We start from the raw sequence: 19,149 nt of genomic DNA, 5'->3' as shown, positions 1-19,149 counted from the left end.
CAACACGAGTTCAGGGCCCTTGCTCATAACTAGGAAACACGATCTGCTCACAGAACAGTCTATATAGATGTCCTCTCTCAGCGCCTGTAGTAAACAGCCGCAGATTGCCTGCCCGGCACCCGTCCTTTCTTCTCTTCACAGCAACTTTCTATTTCAATTTGGTTATGCAGTCTTCATCCCTGGTCCAGAGGGTGAAATACATAATATAGTCCTGACCAGTCAGCATATCGCCTCCCATCGCTCACAGTGATTGGTTCGGGGTAGGCACACACCCTAGGTTGGTCCAATCAGAATAAATCCTGAGACTTTTGTGGGGATGCTGGGAATGCTGGGCCACAGATGCGTTCTTCCCCGCCACACGTGAATGGTGTCACCTGCACCTGCAGGAGCTGCTCAGTATCATCTTGGGATCATAAGAGGGTTCTGATGACAGAGAGTCTATATCATGGAGGCAATGCTGAGAAACAAAGAGAAAGCAGTGCTGGGTCTGGTCATGTGTTTAATGCTGCCTCAGTCAAGTGCTGCCAAAGCCAGCCTACTTCTGAATGTCACAGCCATATGTAAATTTCCTTTCTTGCTAACCCAGTTAGAGCTGAGTGTTCTGTTACTTGCACTCAAAATCTTCCTAACTCATCAGCACTTACATAGTTATTTTTCTTACTTATTTAATTGCTTTTTTCCTCCAACCAACACCAAGACCCTTGAGGGCAGAAACCACTCTATCTTGTCACTATCGTGTTCCCAATGCTTGATTCCTCAGAGGCACTGCATGAATGTTTGCCGAATGAATAAAATGAATGAACAGCAGGTCTTAGTGGGTCATGAGTGACCGGAACCACACATTCAGTTTGTTTAGATTTTATGCCATTTTTAGGTGCCTGAAATCTCCAACATGAAAAGTCTGGGGCAGCCAAGCCAGGCAGAAACTGAAATGAAAGCTCTGATTTCCAAAATGGTTCTCAGAGAAGATTGTCATAAGAGGGGGGGCCCAGTCTATAAAGGGCCTTTGTTGTCTCAATCTTCGCGGCTTTACTTTCTTAGACCTAATCTTTCAGACTGAGCCTTCTGCACGATGGGGGCTGCATCCCTGCACCCACTCAGGGGTGCCTCTTGTGTCGGTAGCAAAGACGTCTTCTAAGCCTGGAAAGTCATCCCTGGGACTTCCCATGAAGTGGCATATTGGAATAAATGCACTAAGGAAAATTCTACTTGTCCATGGCTAGATGACAGAGAATTAGAAAAACATCTGAAAAAAAATTTAGGAAACTTTCACCCTCGACAGCTGTCTCATTGGGACCCGTGGGAAGATCAAATTAGAAAGCAGTTACAAAGACGTCTAGCAGCTAGCCTTAGGGGCTCCCTTAACAAAATGAAAGAACAGAAATTTGACTAAGAACAAAAAAATTAAATTCCACATTTAGTGTAAATCCCCCTCTTCTTAAAATCGAAAGAGTTAAGCCTGCCCCCTTTCAGCACACCTTATTTTATGTCTAAGAACTGCGGGTTCCAGAGGCTATAAATATCTACCAAAAATGGCAAAACGTTAACTAAGGTTGTTTTGTGTCCTGAGAATTTGACTTGGTTACCTTAGACTGGGGGCTCCAAAATTTGGCTGCAAAGAAATGAGCTGAACTCCGTTTGTGACTAAGGTCCCACCACACTGCAGCCAGCTCAGGGGGGAATCACCATGGCGCTCAGACGGAAAGTTCTAGTCAGATAAGATCACTTAAAAAGTGCACTTAAAAGCAAAGGCTTCCAAAGCAAACACACAGAATGGGATATCTATTTCAACTGGCATGCAAGAGACTCCAAGACTCTTCAAAATCCCAAAATAGCTTCCTTGAAAGATCTGCTGTAAAAGGCTAATGAAAAGTTGAAGACGTGGGAGGAACCTAGGATGCTGAGACCGATGTAACTCTACCGTTCCCCTCTGTCCTCTTCCCGAGCACTCAGGTTTTACCAATTCTGTCTGAATTGCCTTTCCACTCTGAGGAGACGACTAGACAATTACGTTTTAAAATAAGACCACCTGAGGCTACAGGCGACCACATCTTTCACTCATTTGTCAAAGGCTGAACTAAGGGCCATAGCTAAAGAATTTCCTAAAACCGGGGAGGATCCTGAAAATTTTGTAAATGGATTACCTCCTGCAATTAGTGAATAAATAAATATAGCTGATGTTCAGAGCCTGATAGAAAAAATAATTTTAGGACTTCTCCCCTAAATTAAAATAAGTATGGGGGGAGGGTACAGCCTAGCATGCACGGGGTCCTGGGTTCAATCCCCAGTACCTCCATTAAAAAAAATACATACATAAATAAATTTACCTCCTAATTACCTGCCCCCGCCCAAAAAACCAACAACAAAAATAAAATAAAAGTATGTACCCAGAGGGAAAGAAGCAAATCGAGGAGAATGACGTTGGATGGGTGAGTTAACCTATGATGTCATTTAAATTACAACCCGATTTTTGAGGAATTGGGAAAAGCTGTCTTTATTTTACAAATCTTTGTAAAAGTGGAAAAATGCAGCTCTAGAGACACATCAGATTCCACCCATTCCCCAAACGTCCCCTGTTTATCTCAAAAGGCTTGTAACCTCTCCAGGAACTCTTATCTTGACCATCTCCAATTTCTAAGATTGGGTCGGGGGGGAAGGAAAAAGAGGTTTTTTCAAAAATTTAAACTGCTATAGAAACACCTTTCCCCCAAATCTATTCAAGGACAAATGCAAATCTTAAGTGCCTTCTCTACAAATACTAGTAGAAAAAGCTTTAGCCACCTGAGCAGATAAACTTAACTTTTCCCAAAGAGTTATTTATAGCTAGTGAGTTTTATATTGTGATACTTGATTTATGGCCAAACATTTTGAAATGAAAGCCACATGATCTCTGTGTCTGAATACTTAAGGTGTGATGAGAGGAGTACATTATAGATATGATATTTTTCTGCCTCCATAGAGTATTGCCAAAATTAATTTGTAAAGAGCTCTATTTAGTTGGCTTACATATAGATCAAATTCTTAGAAAATATAATAGGAACTGACTCAAATGTTTTTCGAGTTCACGTGACCTAGGATAATGTTTATGGCTAGTTTAAGGTTGTTGATTTAATTGACACATACATGTCTTTACAGTTACCAACAATTAGCGTACTTTCATTCTACCTGGGGCTACTAAAAGTCAAATACGCTCATGTTCTCTCACAAAAATTTGTCAGCCAGAAAAATAACAGGATGATAACTAATGTTGTCTAATGCCAAATAAAGTTTTCTAGGTAATCTAAACATGATTGTTAGGAAGAAATAAATTAAATTAATCTAAATAAGATAAGAGCTTTCATGTGAACTTTATAGCAATGATTGTTTATGGGATGTCTATCTAAATTGTTTCCCAAGAGGAATCCACCAAAATCTGTAGGTTTTGCAGGCAATGTTTGATGGCAAAAGTCAGCTTGGCTACTTAGCCTTTAAAGCCATTTAAAAGTCCAATCTGAAATTTCTTATTAAAAGTTCCAGAAAAGCAGATTAAAAGATTTTACATGATCAATTGTTATTCTTTCTGCTCTTATGTAATAACAAGGCCAAGTTTATTAAACTAGATTTATTTTGCAAACAAATTAGTCTTAATCTAGCTATCTTTGGTTAAAATGGGGGTGATTTGAGGGAGAAAGTTTATGTTTCAGTAATGTACCTTTATGGATACTACATTCTGGTGCTGTCTATTGTCTTTTAAGATTTTGTCTTCTGCCTGTAAACTGGATTGGATTCTGAATTCTTCTAGTTTCCTCCCATATTTGGCTACAATGCTCCGAACTAATATTTCCAATTTTTCTCCCACTCTTTTGACTTGGAAGTCATTGAGAACTAAAACTGCCCTTTCCCCAAAGCCATGCAAGCTAAAAGTTGGACGCCGTGATATGAACTTCAGAGAAGTCAACATAACAGCCCACGTGTGGACAATCTTTGTGCTTGTTCCTGTGTGGCCACTCTGAAGGATCACCAGAGACATTCAACTGCAAACACGGAAAATCTATCAGATGGTCACTGCCTGCCCTCACTCCTTCCAAAGATGCTTTGAGCCAGACATCTAGAAATTTTCTCAACTGGCTGCCTTCAGAATTTAGAAACTGGGACGACAGTCCGCTCCAATCATTAATTCTGACTCCTGACTTTGGGAGCCTTGCAACTCTGCCCCCTGAAATGAGCCACAGCTCTTTAACTGAACTGGCCCATTCTCAGGGCTGACAGACTGACTCAGTGAGATGGAGCAACTCACCCACTCAACTTCTGGACTGTGAAACTTCTTAGGGAAGCTTCAAAGGCGAGACTGACAGGGTTCAGATCAAGCCTTCTCCAAATGTGCCACTTTCACATGTGGATTATTTTGAGCTAAAGGCAACTGAGACTCTGTCGGCTCAGAAGAAACATATGCCTCTCCCTTAACTACCTAGAAGGATTTAATTTGAGGGTCTTTCCCAGAATGAGAATTATTACCAGGGATAAATTTTGTCTGAGCGACCCATCTGTATGGCAGGGAAGGCGTCTGATTACCCAACACCTGCTCTTCTTCTTGTCTTATGAACAAGCTTCCTGTCCTTGGAAGTCCTAGTCCTTAGCTCAGGATGCCACATATACTTCATTTTACCTTGTCTTGGAGCCTCTCATGTGTGGAGGATTCCTGGAAGCACAAAATTAAGTTTTTCTCCTGTCAATCTGTCTCATGTTGATTTGATTACTCAACCATCTGAAAGAGTCTTTGAAGGCTAGAGGAACCCCTGCCAACAGGTGCGTGCTACAGGTTAGATTTGGTGTTAGACATTGAAAAATAAAGTATCTGCTCTCAAGGAGGTTATAGCCTAGTTGGGAAAATAAATGTATAGGTCAAAGGTGAAGAAATGGCAATGAGATGGACATCAAACTTCTCTCCAGCAGCAATTTATGTCAGAAGCTAAATTGTTGAGAATAATGACTGGTAATTTATAATTCTCTACCTTGACAAGTGCAGACAGCAAATGTGTGGCTTTTTTGCTTCTGTCATGGGAAGAACTATTGTCTCCCTTCAATATTCATGTGATGGGGAATTAACTGAACATAGTAGGGGGATTCAGGCGCTAAACACCCCAAAGGAGTAAGAAGTATCTGCCACAATCCTTAACTCCATCAGTAAAAAAGTAACAAAATTACAACTGAGTAAGCATTCAAGTAAAAAAACTAGAAAGACAAAAGAGTAAAACCAAAGAGAGGAAATAATTAAAAAAAACAACAATGAAGGTAAGGGCAGAAATAAAATAGAGAAATAGAACAAAATAAAGATATATATTGATGAACAACATCAAAGCTCTTTCTTTGAAACAGACAAACCTCTAGCAGATAGAAAGTATACAAACGTCAGGAACAAGAAGAGATAGACAGAGATGACATTTTTTTCTAAAGTGAAAAGCAGCTACTATGAGCTTCCTGATAGTAAATTTGAAACTGTCCATGAAAGGGATAAATTTTGAAATATCTAGTAAACACTTGGATATTTGTGTCTGGAGCACAGAGAAGTCCACACAGAAAACAGAGGTCATCAGAAATGGAAAATTATTGACGTCTTTGGGGCAGAACCCATGGCAGAATCCTTAAGCGCATCATTACTTTGAAGCAAGGCAGAGAGGAGCCGCAGTGAAGATCAAGAGTATAGAGTGATGGAGTCAGAGGGGGAATCAGAGACATGATGACACCTATCAGAGGGAGGAGGGCGGTTCAAGAAGTTGAGCGTCAACAGAAGAGAAGTTAAAGAAACCAAGGATGGAGCTAAGTGCCCACTGGATTGGGTGGTTTGAATGGCTTTAATGACCTGGGTTATAACAGGGTTGGCGCCACCTTGTGGCAGCAGAGGTGTGGCCATGTCTGTAGAGGGACCAGGTCCTGGAATTGGACACTCACTGCAAGGGTAGCCAACTTCAGGAACGTGGCTCGGATGGAAGGAGTGTAGGAAATAAAAGAAGGAACCACAAGAAGAGACAGAGAGGCAATGATAAAAGATGGGGACAGAAAAGGCGGTGTTTCAAGTGGAAGGAGCCCTGAAGGACAGATAAGCTGCCTCTTCCTGTGATAACCAGGGGAAGTGGTGACGCTAGGTGCTGAGAGAGAGAAGTTGTAGAGGGCGGGGTGGAGGGCAGACTGCAGGAACTCCTGCCTGATAACCTCCGATTTTCAGCAGAGGAGGAGATGAGGTCATCTGCTGAGAGTAAGAGGGTAGGTGTCCGCAGGGTCCTTGAGAAGGTCAGGAAGAGCTGCTAGGAAACGGGGAATGAGCTGCCCAGAGCACGTATGAGGACGCGGGAGACGTGTGAGGCCCCAGCAGGGCCGGCCTTGATCTGTGCTGGGACCAGGACCCTGCGTTCCGACTTGTAGGCATTTTCCTTATAGCACATTAGAATCTAGGATTCTAATATTTTATAAAAATTTCACTAGCCACATAGTCTCCATAGGAGATATATTAAATTAGATGTAAGAATGATCTTTCAGCCTATCCACATTCCTATATTTTGCAGCATTGTAGGTTTAGTTATAGAATTCCTATTCTTTCTTTTCAGTCTCAAGTTTTTCATTCAGCTAAATTATTGGAAAATCATATTCAAGGTGAGATGTGCTTGTTTCGAACACATTCAGTAGGAATCTTAAAGGAACCTTATTCTTGACTGTCTTGGGCTTAGAATAGTTGTGGAAACCCTCTGGACTTTATCTTCCATTATATGAAATATTGAGTATTTTAATTGTGTGGGATGAGAAATCCACAACTTTTAAAATCTACAGAGCAGATCAACTTATTGGGTGATGTGAGAATTCACAGCAGTGTGGGAGCAACTGACAATGAACATCTTTCAAATTCAGCCAAAAAAACCTATGAAAAGAACTTATTTAATACATTATTTGTATTTCTGATCCCTTTACTTTTAAGTAAACCTTTCAGAATACTGGTATGCACTATTCTTAAGTGCTAAGAAAGCACATTCAAGGTATAGAAATATTTAAGTTCAAGTATAATGTATTGTCTCCATGAAAAATATAAATAAAGTAGAAAAAAATGACTGGATCTTGACCTTGAATAAAAAATGTAGTGTAAGTTATTTATAGGAGTCAAAAACTCCATTGAAAATAGCTAGTTATTTATAAGAAGTAAAGAGTAAAATAAAATTCTACCAATCTTGAAAGACTATAATATCAACAGATAATACCACATAGGAATAAAACCATACTGTGAAACCTCACCAATCTTGATATACTTTTTTGGAATTTGTAACCATTTTGACAAAAGCTTAGCAGAAGTTTACCTTTTCACCATTATTAATCAACTTATAGTATAAACAAAATTTAGAAAGTTAATGTTTAAATTACTTTAGAGAACAAATTACATTCAAATATCTTGCACACACCATACTTAGTAATGATGTACACGTGAATTATAAACATTTTAGTCTATCTCTTAAGGTAGTTCTCTTTAGAATCCCTACTATTTTTGTACTTGTTTGCTCTTAAAAATAGAACTATCTCTTTAAAGCTATTCTATCATATTTTTAATTAATTTTACAAGCCAAATTGTTATTTCATATAAAATAATTGAACGAAACTATTTTGTCTTTGTTCAATTTGGTCTTCTGTTTTCCCTTAGCAAAATAGAAAATAGTAAATTAATTAATTATGAGAAAAATTACTAAAACTTACCAAACTTCTCCTAAGTGACAGGTAACATGTTGGAATTTTAACACATTGCTGCTAATCCCTCCCCCAAATATTGCAAGATAGATATTGTCCTCATTTCTCAGGTGAGGAAATTGATACTCAAAGTTAAGTGGTTTCCCTAAAGTCTCAAGTATTTTCTGAATCTGATAAATAACATACTGTGTATCAAGGGCTAAGCATAGGGTCCATAACGTAGAAAGAGCTCAGTAAATGTCAGCTATAGCAACTGTTATTACCATAAAGAAGAGGCTTATTTTAAAGGTAAGTGAGAATTGATGGACAGGTGAAATGGCTTCTCTGTCTGTTTCAGTTGTACTTGTATATTCATTCATTTAGTCATTCAACAAACATTTACTGAATGCTTACTATGTGCTGAAAATGCTAGTGTGAATATATGGACAAAGGTGTAACTCCGAGCTGTTCCAAAGTTGAAAAAAGTGATCAGCTACATATATGTATATATATATATATATACACACCAATGACCAACTACAAACATATGTATATAAAATATATATACAAAAGTATATATATATTTGTAGCTGATCACTGTGAAAGTTGGAAATTTGGACATATGTGAAATTCAGACAATGTGAAAGTTGGAAATTGGACGGACGTCCAAAATACGTCCGAATTTCCAACTTTCACATTTTCTATGTGTTTATTCTGTACTCCAATAGTGTTTACATATATTTCATGCTAATATTTTTGAGCCAAAAAAGACCTCAGAAATAAGTCTAAAACCACTCATTTTACAGAAAGAATATTCAGGCCTCGAGATGTCAGAGGCTGGGCCTAACAAGAGTGGCACCTAATACAGAACAGGGCCTGGAGTCAAATTCTACTGATGAGCAGATCGTGGTTTGCCTCAACACACTTCGTCTCCACCGGAACAAATGAATGACAAGACCAAATAGAGAGTAAAACCAAAGTAAGTCCTTCTCATTTATGCCACTGCAAAAGACACACATTTAGGGCAAAAATAAACTCTAAAAACCTTTTTCATACAGGTTGATAGTCTGTAGTGTCCAGGTGTACTTCCCCTGAAACCTAACAGGAAATAATCACTGACATTTTGGGTTGGAACAGAGCTACTGGCCATCTATCTCATACTTCCCAGGTCACGATGAAGGAACTGTGGCCTTCCCTGCGACACACCCAGGTTTCCAAGCTGGGGCCCATTTCTGTTTTTCTCAGCCCTTGCCTTTTCACTGAAGTTAAAGAGAGGCTCCCATACCAGTCCTGACCATCAAAGTCCTTGCAGTGAATTAGACGGCCAATTTCAGACTGACTCTCTGAAACTTGAAACATTGAATGGACGAAAATATTGGCTTTTTGGTAAACAGGGAAAACAGCTCTCAACCAAAGCCTCCTTTCAAAAACCTTAAGTTTATTTAAAAACTAAAGAAATAGAAACACTGACAAAAACCATAAACTTTTAAAGACCTAAAAACTATTTCTTTATCCAAAAAAAAAAAAACCAAACAAACAAAAAACCAGATCTCAAGCATAATCACATCTCACGGGATGCAGACACAACACCTGGTGTCCATTATAACACCATTAGTCTCTTTATGGGGTCATAACATTTTAGTGGACTTGCTTAAGAGCATGATGGCTCCTCTGGCAAACAAGGTTTATTCTTTTGTCACGTGCAGAAGAGAATATGAAATAACTCAGATGACCAAGCTGCAGAAGCCAATCCTTCTTCAAAAGCAGGCTCTCCTCCTGCCACACTCAGAGCTTGATTCAGAGCGTGAGGGAGCATTGCTGATGGCCACCCTAAGGGCTGTTCCACGCCTTTCACTTTCCCTGCTCTGCAGTTCCTGCCACTGCTAAACCCTTTTCTATTTCTTCAGCCTCTCATTGAATGTTCTTCGGTTGTTACAAAGATGAAGACATGTCCTTCTCTTAAGAAGCTCATAGCCTTCTGTGATGATTCTCTGAGTTTAGTCAGTCAGGAAATCAGCTAGGGAGTGATATAAAACGGAGCTTCTCCCTGAAAAATTCTGATTCTCAGAGAGCTGAGGTGAAGCGCCACCTTCTGCACTTTGTGAAAAAACAAAGTCATAGTCAGATCAGGGCAGAGCAGAGAGGATGTGAAGAGTGGGCCTGGAGGAGGGAAGGAAGCTTTAAGACAGCACTGCTGTTCTAGCTTACACAAGCCGGCTGCGGGCCACGGGGACCAAAGAAAGGCACGTGCCTTGAGGGGGCGACTTTGGTTTTAGAGAAACTGAGTTGGGATGCTTGTAGGATATCCAGGAAGAACTTGTCAGTAGATAGGCAGATGGAAAATAAGGGCCGAGAGCCCAGGAGGAGCGTCTAACAGGAGAGAGATTTGAGTGTCTTTGGCATATAGGTGAATTACCTATTTCTCCCCTGACACACCTGAGTTTATAAAACTCACTTCTGCAAGCACAAATGACTCACTAAGTTAGTTACTCTCAAACGTGGACTGATGGGGGTTAAATCAGAATATGAAGGAGGTCCCAGTGTGTTTTGGAAGGTGAGACACTGTTACCTTTTTCACTCCCCAGCCCCAGATGGGAGGCAGTGTGGTTGACGTGGTGGAGAGTTTAGGTGGCTTCCCGAGGAGGCTGAAGAGGCCGTGGTGGCCAAGGATGAAGTCCACCGGCTTATGGCAAGTGGAGAAATAGGAAGAGGAAAATGAAGGGAGGGAGAGGTCATGAAAGCGGATCTTCAGGGAGTGAGGACCAGGTTTGAAGATTTGAGAAAGGGGACAAATGACATACAAGGAGGAAGACTGGGTTCTCAAATGCAGCTTGCAGGGATCCCTGTGATGGAGCCAAAGTTCTCTCTCGGACTCAGGCCCACAGTCCCCTTTGCGCTCTGTGCCCCCTACCTTTTTTTTTTTTTTTAAGTTTCTATTTCTCTCTCACCTCTTAGCCTTCAAATATTCCATTCCTTCTTGAAGTACTTTTCCCCAGGACCACCCTTTCATTACCTAACTGAAACTTCTGGTCTCAGCTTCCTCTTCCTCTTCGCCCTAATACCTAAGCTAGTTTCATGTCCCCCAGGCCCCTCCCCCGCAGCGGGGCCTCCACAGCAGACTGCATTTTCACTCTCTCTTCTAGACTCCTTACTCTTCCACCGTGTGGATTTCCCACTGGCTATGAGTCCCTGAAGACAGGGAGGCTGGAATCCCACCCGGAGGGCCGGTAGCGCGATTCTGAGGAGCGGGAGGCACTGTCACCAGTGCGCCACAGGCCTTTCCCACCACAGTCTTCCTCTTCTTGGCCGTTCCCTGCTCTCCCTGAGCCCCAGCTCAGTCCTCAGCTCCTCCCAGAGCTCTTGACCAGAGAAATCTTGGTCAGCTGATGATCTGCCTGTGGCTACAAATATCAGTCCCTGTGTCCTCCAGGGTGGAGCTCAGAGGAGGCACCCTGCCAGGACCTTGGGGCCCCCCCTGCAGGGCCTCAGTGAGCACACAGTGGGGAAGGCGGTGGGGCTGGAGGGAGCAGGCCATCTTGCAGAAGCCTGTCTTAGAACTGTCCTCCAAAGAACTGCCGAACCTGCTTGTCACCAGGTCTGTGTGTCTAGCCCACTGGTGCTAACAGGTTTTCATGGGGGGTTTTCCAACCTCATAATTCTTCTCTTAGATTGTGTGTGTGTGTGTGTGTGTGTGTGTGTGTGTGTGTGTTAAAATACACATAACAAAACTTACCATCCTAACCCTTTTTAAGCGTGCAGTTCAGTGGCATTAATTTCATTCACATGATTGCACAACCATCACCACCATCATCTCCAAAACTGTTAGCATTTTGCAAAACTGAAATTCTGTCCCCACTAAACAGCTATTCACCTTTCTCTCTCAGCCAGCTCCTCCTGGAAACCACCATTCTCCTTTCTGTCTCTACCAATTCGACTACTCTAGGATGCATGATACAGTATTTGTCCTTTTGTGACTGGCTTATTTCACTTAGCTTAATGCTTATCCTCAAGGCTCATCCATGTTGTAGCAGGTGTCAGAATTTCCTTCCTTTTTAAGGCTGAATAATATTCCATTGTTAGTATGTGCCACATTAATTTTATCCATTCATCTACTGATGGACACTTTGGTTGCGTCCACATTTTGGCTCTTGTGAATAATGCTGCTATGGACATGAGTGTACAAATATCTAGTCTAGTCTCTGCTTTCAACCATTTTGGGCATCTATCCAGAAGTAGTATTGCTGGATCATATCATAATTCTCCGTTTAAATTTTTGGGAAACCACCATACTGTTTTCCACAGTGGCTGCACCATTTTGCATTCCTACCACTAATGCACGAGGGTTCTAATTTCTCCACATCTTTGCCAACACATGTTATTTTCTGTCTCTTAAAAAATTATGTTTATAATAGTCATCCTAGTGAGTGTTAAGTGGTATCTCCTTGCAGTTCTGATTTGCATTTCCCTAGTGATTAGTGACGTTGAGCATCTTTTGGTATGCTCATTGGCCATTTGTATATCATCTTTGGAGAAATGTCTGTTTGAGTTCTTTGCCCATTTCTGAATTGGGTTTTTGTTTTCTTGTTGACTTGTCACAGTTCTACACATACTCTGGATATTAAACCCTCATCAGATCTATGGTTTCCTAATATTTTCTCCCATTCTGTGGATTTCCTTTTCACTCTGTTGATAGTGTCTTTGATGAACAAAAGTTTTTAATTTCGATGAAATCCAATTTATCTGTTTTTTCTTTTGTGGACTGTATTTTTGGTGTCATAGCTATAATTAAGGTTTTTTAAATGATTTTTTTCAATTCAGATATTAGAGTCAAAATTCTCTCCATTTTTCAGTTGGAGAAACTATTATTAAAAGAAACTGATGGGCTTATTTCATCCCAACATTAGTTAGTAAGCTCTGGGCTGAAAATCCATATTCTGGGCTCTCATTGGCCTGGCAAAACAAGGCAGGTTCCCTGGTGAGAGTGGAGCAAATCTCCAGAGTAATCAGTGAAGATTCATCAACCTCTAAAGTTAAAAAAAAAAAAGTGCCAGTTTTTGTCTTTTCCTTTGCCAGGCATGTACAACTTTCCCCTTTATGTTCAAAGACGAAAGCTTCTTGAATGGAGAGTCTGAAATTTTTAAAACGTATTCATTTCTGGGCACTGCCCTGTTTAGAATGAATCAATGGGCTGGTTACACCGTGTTACCAAGTCCTCAGGAGAAGAAATCTGAAAAGCTGCAACCACTGTCCACCCACATTTGTATCACAAGCTCAAGACATCTTTCATTTCATCCTTGCTGAATAAAGTTCCTCAGCACCTCCCTCACCACAGCTCCACTCGCCACTGAGTTTATGTAGTAAAGCCATAAAGCAAGGGGTCTGCTTGGCAGGGTATCTGAAAGGAAAGATAAACACAGTGGGGCAACAGGATGCGCCACAATGGAAGGAACTCATTAGGAAGCCGCTCCACAGGCCAGCCTCCTTTCCTAGTAAAACCGGAGTCAACCTGAGTATTTCAGGAGCGGTGGGTAGAACGAAGACTTTTCCAACCGAGGAGACTGTGGTGCGTTTTTGATCTCTGTCGTTCTCACCTTTAAGATCCAAGAGCTGTAATCCCGCTCCAAGTTTGCAGGGAGAGCAACTGTGGTGACTCCGGATTTAGCGAAGGTCTCCCCGGGTGGCAGAACACCATCCCTCGCGCCGCTTCGGCCATCGACAAGCGCGCTTGGAAGCTCTGAACCTCGGGGACGTTCTCGCCCCTGTTTGATCCTCTAATCTTCCACGCCCAGAGCGGTTTGGGGAAGGGACCAGCTGACTCCGCCGCCCCCGTGACGCCGCTGCTCCCAGCCCTCTCAGCCCCCACTCTAGGTAGTCGGGGTCTAGAAACAAGCCCAGCGGCAGCACGCTCTGTGCACCCCGAGGGTGAGCACTCGACCACCCCAGGAGACGCCTTCCTCAGACTCCGTTCAGCTTCTGGTCCCCAAAGAAAAAGAGGGAACCGGCAGCGCGCCGGCGACCGGGCAGCAAGCGGCGGGGCGGGGCGGGCGCGGGAGGGCGCGAGGGGGGCGTGGGCGCGGCGGCCCGCGCGCCCCGGCGGCCGGGCCAGGGGGAGGGGCGCTGGCGGGAGCGGCGCCTCCCGCCCGGGGTGAGCGGCGCGCGCGGCGGCCCCGCGGCACAGAGCGCCGAGCGGGGAGGGCGGGCTGGAGCGCAGACGGCCGAGGCGCGGCGCGGCTGCCATGGGCGCGCACTGACCGCTGCTCAGCGCGAACTTCCTTGGCTGCGCGGAGCTCCCCGGCTGGCGGTGCGTCTCCTCAGTCACCATGAAAGGTAGGGCGGGCTTCGGGGCGCGCGAGAGGGGGCGGAGGTGCACCCTGCGCGGACTTTCTCTGCGCGGAGAGCCGGCGCCCGCTTCGTGCGCGCACCCTGGGGGCGACCCCGGCCCCAGAGTTGGGCACCGCCGGAGACCTAGAGGTTGGGGTTTTGAAGCGTGCAAGTCTTCCCCTCCCCATCGAGTCTCTGCAAAGTACTTTGAAGCCCCAACTCATTGTTTACGGATTCCACTTCCCAACTTTTTAATTGGAAAAATATGCCCAGGAGAATGGAGGCATCATGACCCTCCACCCCCGTCCGTTCTCCGCTCTCTCTGCAGCGCCCCCCACTCTCTCCAGGGCCCTCTCTCCTCCCCGCTGTGGCCGTTTCTCCGTCCGAGAAGTCGATGGGCTGCTTGGCCGAGTGTTTTCTCTGGGACTCCGGGATGTTCTCGGTGCGCCCTCCTCACATCTGGCAATGATTAGGTGCCCGCGGAGTTCAGCTGGCTCGGGAAGTGTGTTTGGCATCTTTCTCCATCAGACCCACTGACTGGAAAATAACCGCCCTCGGTTCCGCATCCCTTCCATGTGCCTGCCTGAGGAGTTGTACCCACGTGTATACTGGGGTGGCACAGTCGTCTCTTTAATCGTCTCCCGGTCGGTGTCTTGGGCAGGTCGGTTTAGGGAACCATCAGATATTATCAAACCTTTAAACGGAATCGTGAGGAGAAGGGCTTCGCAGGACAGCCTTCTGTTTAGTGGAAACACGATGATTTGTCAGCAGAATCCTGATTTATATGTGAGATAAATAATTACAGCGGAGGCATCCAAGGGAATCGTTTGGGCTGGGCTGCCGTGGTGTTTACACAAGCCTGGAGTCCTGGTTCTGTGCTAAGATAACAAGTTTCAGTCCCCGCGCGGGCCAGGCTTGAGTGAGGGGGCTGGGTGCGAAATGCCATCTGACCGCGGGGACCCTTTCCAGCCCGAGACCAAGCGATGTGACCACTTTGACTCGCAAGCGTTACTGACCCAGGAAGGCGTCGGGGAGCCCCACAAACTTGGAAAGTAACTTTTGGCTCTAGGTTTCTCTGAAACACAGTTTGCGCTAAACACTCCGGCGCGATAATGTCCTACCAATTAGCTCTGCTTTCAAGGGAGTTCTGTGTCCTCCTCTGGAGACCCTGGGAAGGGAGGGGACAGACGCCAGGTGGAAAGGGGCCCGTCCCAGGGCCAGAGAAACAAAAGACATGATACAACTCTCTGGCTAGAGAACTTCAAAACGCAGTGGTGTGTGTTCCTTCTTTCTCCATCTCAGTTTCTCTTCTCTCATTTACATTCTAGGAGATGGGCACTTTCCTTAGCCAGCACTGATTAAAGGATCCTCCCGGAGAGGAAAGAATTTACAGGCTAAACGTTACTCTGGGTCTCAGTTACCATCGTCTTAGCCAGAACTTCTTGCTGCTGGTCACTGAGGCCAGGAGGTTTTGAACTCTTGGAAAGATAAGCCAGCTCCTCATTTCATCAGCTCCCATGTGGGTTCCTACCCTGAAAATCTTGTGATGCTTTTGACTGGGTAAATGATTTACTGCAGTTTGAGTATAAATTTTCAGTATTAATACACATCTGCAATGGAAAACACACCTACAAGTTCTAAACTTTTTTTTTTTTTTTGGTGAGATTGACGTTGCATTCTGCACCAGCTTGCAGACACCCTGGAAAGGCTCATTGCTTATCCTCTGTGGTCTGAGTACTGCCTAAAAGGCCCCACCTCCCTTCTACCCCAGTGGGAGAGGGGGGCTGAGGGACTGGTGAATCCCTGGGTAGACTGATCACTTTGAAGGCCTCTGTTAAAACAAAATATTCTATAAGAGATTGGCTTACTAAACTATTGCCACATTATTTGCATTTATTTGTCCAGTTGTGAGGTGGGGGAGAGAGGAGACACATAATTTTTTAGTAGCTACTAAGTGCCAACCACTGCTCTGCCCTCTACAGGGGCTCTATCCATGAATCCTCTCAACAACCCTATGAGGTAGAGATTTTAATCCCTACGTTATAGATATGGAAACCGAGTCTAGAAGAAATAGGAACCAGCAACCAGGAGGATGGTAGGCATCTGAAGATAAGCTTTGCCAGTTCCCCTGTGAGGCTTGGAGAGACCTAGGACCCCAGATGTGGTAACCTCTGAACTAGAAGAACAGTGAATCTCAGACAATTAACTAGCCAAGTAACTCATAGTTGGTGCAGCAGCCAGGAAGGGGTGGAACCAAGATATTGGACACAAGGCTTCTGAAGCCAAGCAGAGTGTGTTTTTAGCCAAAAAGGAAAGCTGCCTTTACCAAGTAGAAGTATTTTGATAATTTGCCACAAGTTACCAGCACAGAGTTTTCTTTGGGTTAGTGATTACGTCTCATAGCTATTAACTCATTATACTTAATAAAGCCAATATTTCATTAGAATTTGATTATTCTATGTCATAAAAGTCATGACAAGTCTTGCAAATGCTTAAAATTCAAGTATTAACCAAAAACATTCTTTAACCAAATAGAAAATTAATGGACACCTTAGAAGTTACAAAAAGTTTATTTGCCAAAGCAAAAATTTAGCTCCTGCGCGAGTTAGATGCCTTTTCAAGGTACCTATTTGACTTTCTAATTCTGATGTTTAAACCTGGGATGTGGCCTCAGACCCAGACTATTGGAGTGTAATTCCAGGTCGGCCATGAGCCACAGCGCCACCTATCTGTTGTATTCATCAAATGTCCGTCTTCGTTCTATTTCCTCCATCAGTTAGAAGTACCGAAACAATGACATTATTGTATATTTTCCAGAAGAAAATTACTTGCTTTATTGCTACGATATTTGAAGTCTTTCAGGCTGATTAAAACTTGAAGTTGATTTCAATTTATTTCCATTTCATTTTCAATTAGCTGGACTACACACATAAATCTCATGGTTCAGGATAAATATTCACATTCTTTGTGAAGGAATCTGACTCCCCTAGAGTTAGGTGTGTCATTATGAAATCACATTCTAGTTCTGGAAGTTGGAAATATTGGTGAGTTTTAGTGCAGCAGCACTTGTTGCCTAAGAGATGTCAGAAAACCACCACCAGCACACAGGCTCACAGTGGTTCAAACTGCTCTTCTGATTTAACACAAAGAGGAGGTTGGTGCCATCAAAGCACAGTGCCAAGCTGCTTATTTTGGGGCTTTTGTATATAACATTGCTGAAATATTGTTTGGCAATAATACTTTTAAAATGAGAGAGTAAGCAGTATACTGCTATGGTCTTTTGTTTTACCATACCCATGGTCTTGTTGCTTTCCCAGTGTCTTAAGATTTCTTGTCCTTAACTGGGTGGGATAAGCAAGCAGACAAATGTTTAAGAGCTGCCTGCATTTAACATTGTGTTTTCTGCGGGGAAATGGAAACAAAGTGAGGCCTTTTTCCTTTCACTGGTTGGGAATTGGGGCTGCCCTTCCTCTGGGAGGCAAAGGTACAATCCAATTATACTTCGGACTTTTCCTTAATTTGAAGATGTTTGACATTCTTAATCTGAGGTTTAATTATTGCTAAGTGTCGATCTTTCCTGTGGTCTTCTGTGCAGTTTTCTGAGATTGTTCCCATCCTCCTACCCCCTAACGTGTGGCTCATCCACTGACAGTGGTGTGAATGGGAAAAGCTGGCAGATGATAGCTTTTACGCTCTAGCATAACTAGGTGTCTAATTTTCTGAATTAATGCTTATTCTCATTAAAACATTATTTCAAAACCATTGTTGCAGCTGCTGCCAAAGGAAGTTAAATGGCCTTCGGAGTATTAGATTTCAAATGGGAAAACAGACATTTAGATTTTGTGATAGAAAAAGTCTGTTTCACCTCGGGTAAACCCAGCACGTGGGTCCTCTCTCGGGGGAAGGTCTGACCCACGTGTCTCCCCACGGTGGGAAGAGGGGGTCACGGGCTGGGAGAGGGAGCCCAGACCGGTGTACAGCACTTCCTGCTTTTAGCAGGCGCATCAGAGTGGAAAGAGTCAGGCAGCTGGGGGCCGGGGGACAACGTTCCAGGTTGTGGAGATAATCATCTGTGAGGGGACTCTACCCCTACCGTGGGGTCGGCTCTGTCAGGCTGGTCCTGGCCTCTCCTCTTCTGCTCTTCTGCCATTCCAAAGTCACAGGCTTTCTTTCTCTCTCAGCGTCCAGAATCCCTGTCTATGGCCTGGTGGCAGGGAACAGGATCATGAACTGAAAGATAAACGCCAGAGACAAGGTTGATCTCAACCATGGTTTGTGCTTGAAAAAATGTCTTAGGCATGACTGATGGGCCACTTAATATCCCCATTTATTATTTATTCCCTTTAATAATAGCTGACATTTATTGAGCACCTGCCATGCCAGGCAGTATTTTTTCTTCATTTTACAGATCAGAAAATTTAGGCTCAGAGAGGTTGAGTTACTTGTCTAAGGGCACCCAGCTAGTCAGTGGGGAAATTGGTATTCACATTCAGGCAGGCTGACTCCAGAATCCACATTACACCTCTAATTTAATTTCCCTCCTAGACACACCCTAATGTTTCACTCAGTCAACAATATTTGTTAAGTACCAACTGGGTGCCACACTCCACTAGATACTGAGTGAGCAAGCTAGAAATGGTCCTACTATCCAGGCTTAGACGCTAATAACCTGGCATCCAGGGTGGGAAAAAATAGCTGTGCTCTTCAGCCAGCGACTGGAAGAGTCTCTCTAGACTGGAGCTCCTACAGAGATAAGGCCGATTCCAGAGTGTGTAGAATTTATCTGCTGGGAGGTTTTCTTATGACTGATTGAATGAGTGTGAGTGGCCCAATGAAGCCACCAACTCTGCCCACAGCCCCTGCACTGTCCTGCTGACAGATTTACGGTGAGACAACGCAACATTGTCAGAAGGGCCATTTCCCCAAGGACAGACTGTAACCATCAGTAGGTGATCAGTAATAGTAATAATAACAATAATCATAATAGGAAATAAATATCTTAAACAAGGGATGGGGAGGTATAGACATTCCTCATAGGAAGTATTTCATTCTTTGTTTACATATTCTTTTTCATTATAGGTTATTACAAGATATTGAGTATAATTCCCTGTGCTATACAGTAGGACCTTGTTGTTCAATCTATTTTAT

At 43.5% G+C, this 19,149-nt stretch overlaps 2 protein-coding genes across 2 annotated transcripts in view; one reads left to right on the top strand and one right to left on the bottom strand.

Moving 5' to 3' along the window:
- Positions 1-13,769, bottom strand: part of CLUL1 (clusterin like 1) — an 89,535-nt gene extending 75,766 nt beyond the window's left edge. Inside the window, exon 1 of the mRNA XM_031690261.2 lies at positions 13,272-13,769. The gene's annotated coding sequence lies outside the window, so the exon portion shown is untranslated. The remainder of the gene's footprint in view (positions 1-13,271) is intronic.
- A 38-nt stretch (positions 13,770-13,807) lies between these two features.
- COLEC12 (collectin subfamily member 12) overlaps positions 13,808-19,149 on the top strand; it is a 153,706-nt gene continuing 148,364 nt past the window's right edge. The window contains exon 1 of the mRNA XM_072949145.1: positions 13,808-14,007. Coding sequence (XP_072805246.1) covers positions 14,001-14,007 — 7 coding nt within the window. The 5' untranslated portion in view covers positions 13,808-14,000. The remainder of the gene's footprint in view (positions 14,008-19,149) is intronic.

This window comes from Vicugna pacos, chromosome 24 (genome assembly GCF_048564905.1).
Source record: "Vicugna pacos chromosome 24, VicPac4, whole genome shotgun sequence".
Classification (NCBI taxonomy): domain Eukaryota; kingdom Metazoa; phylum Chordata; class Mammalia; order Artiodactyla; family Camelidae; genus Vicugna; species Vicugna pacos.
This window is presented reverse-complemented; position numbering and strand designations above follow the sequence as displayed.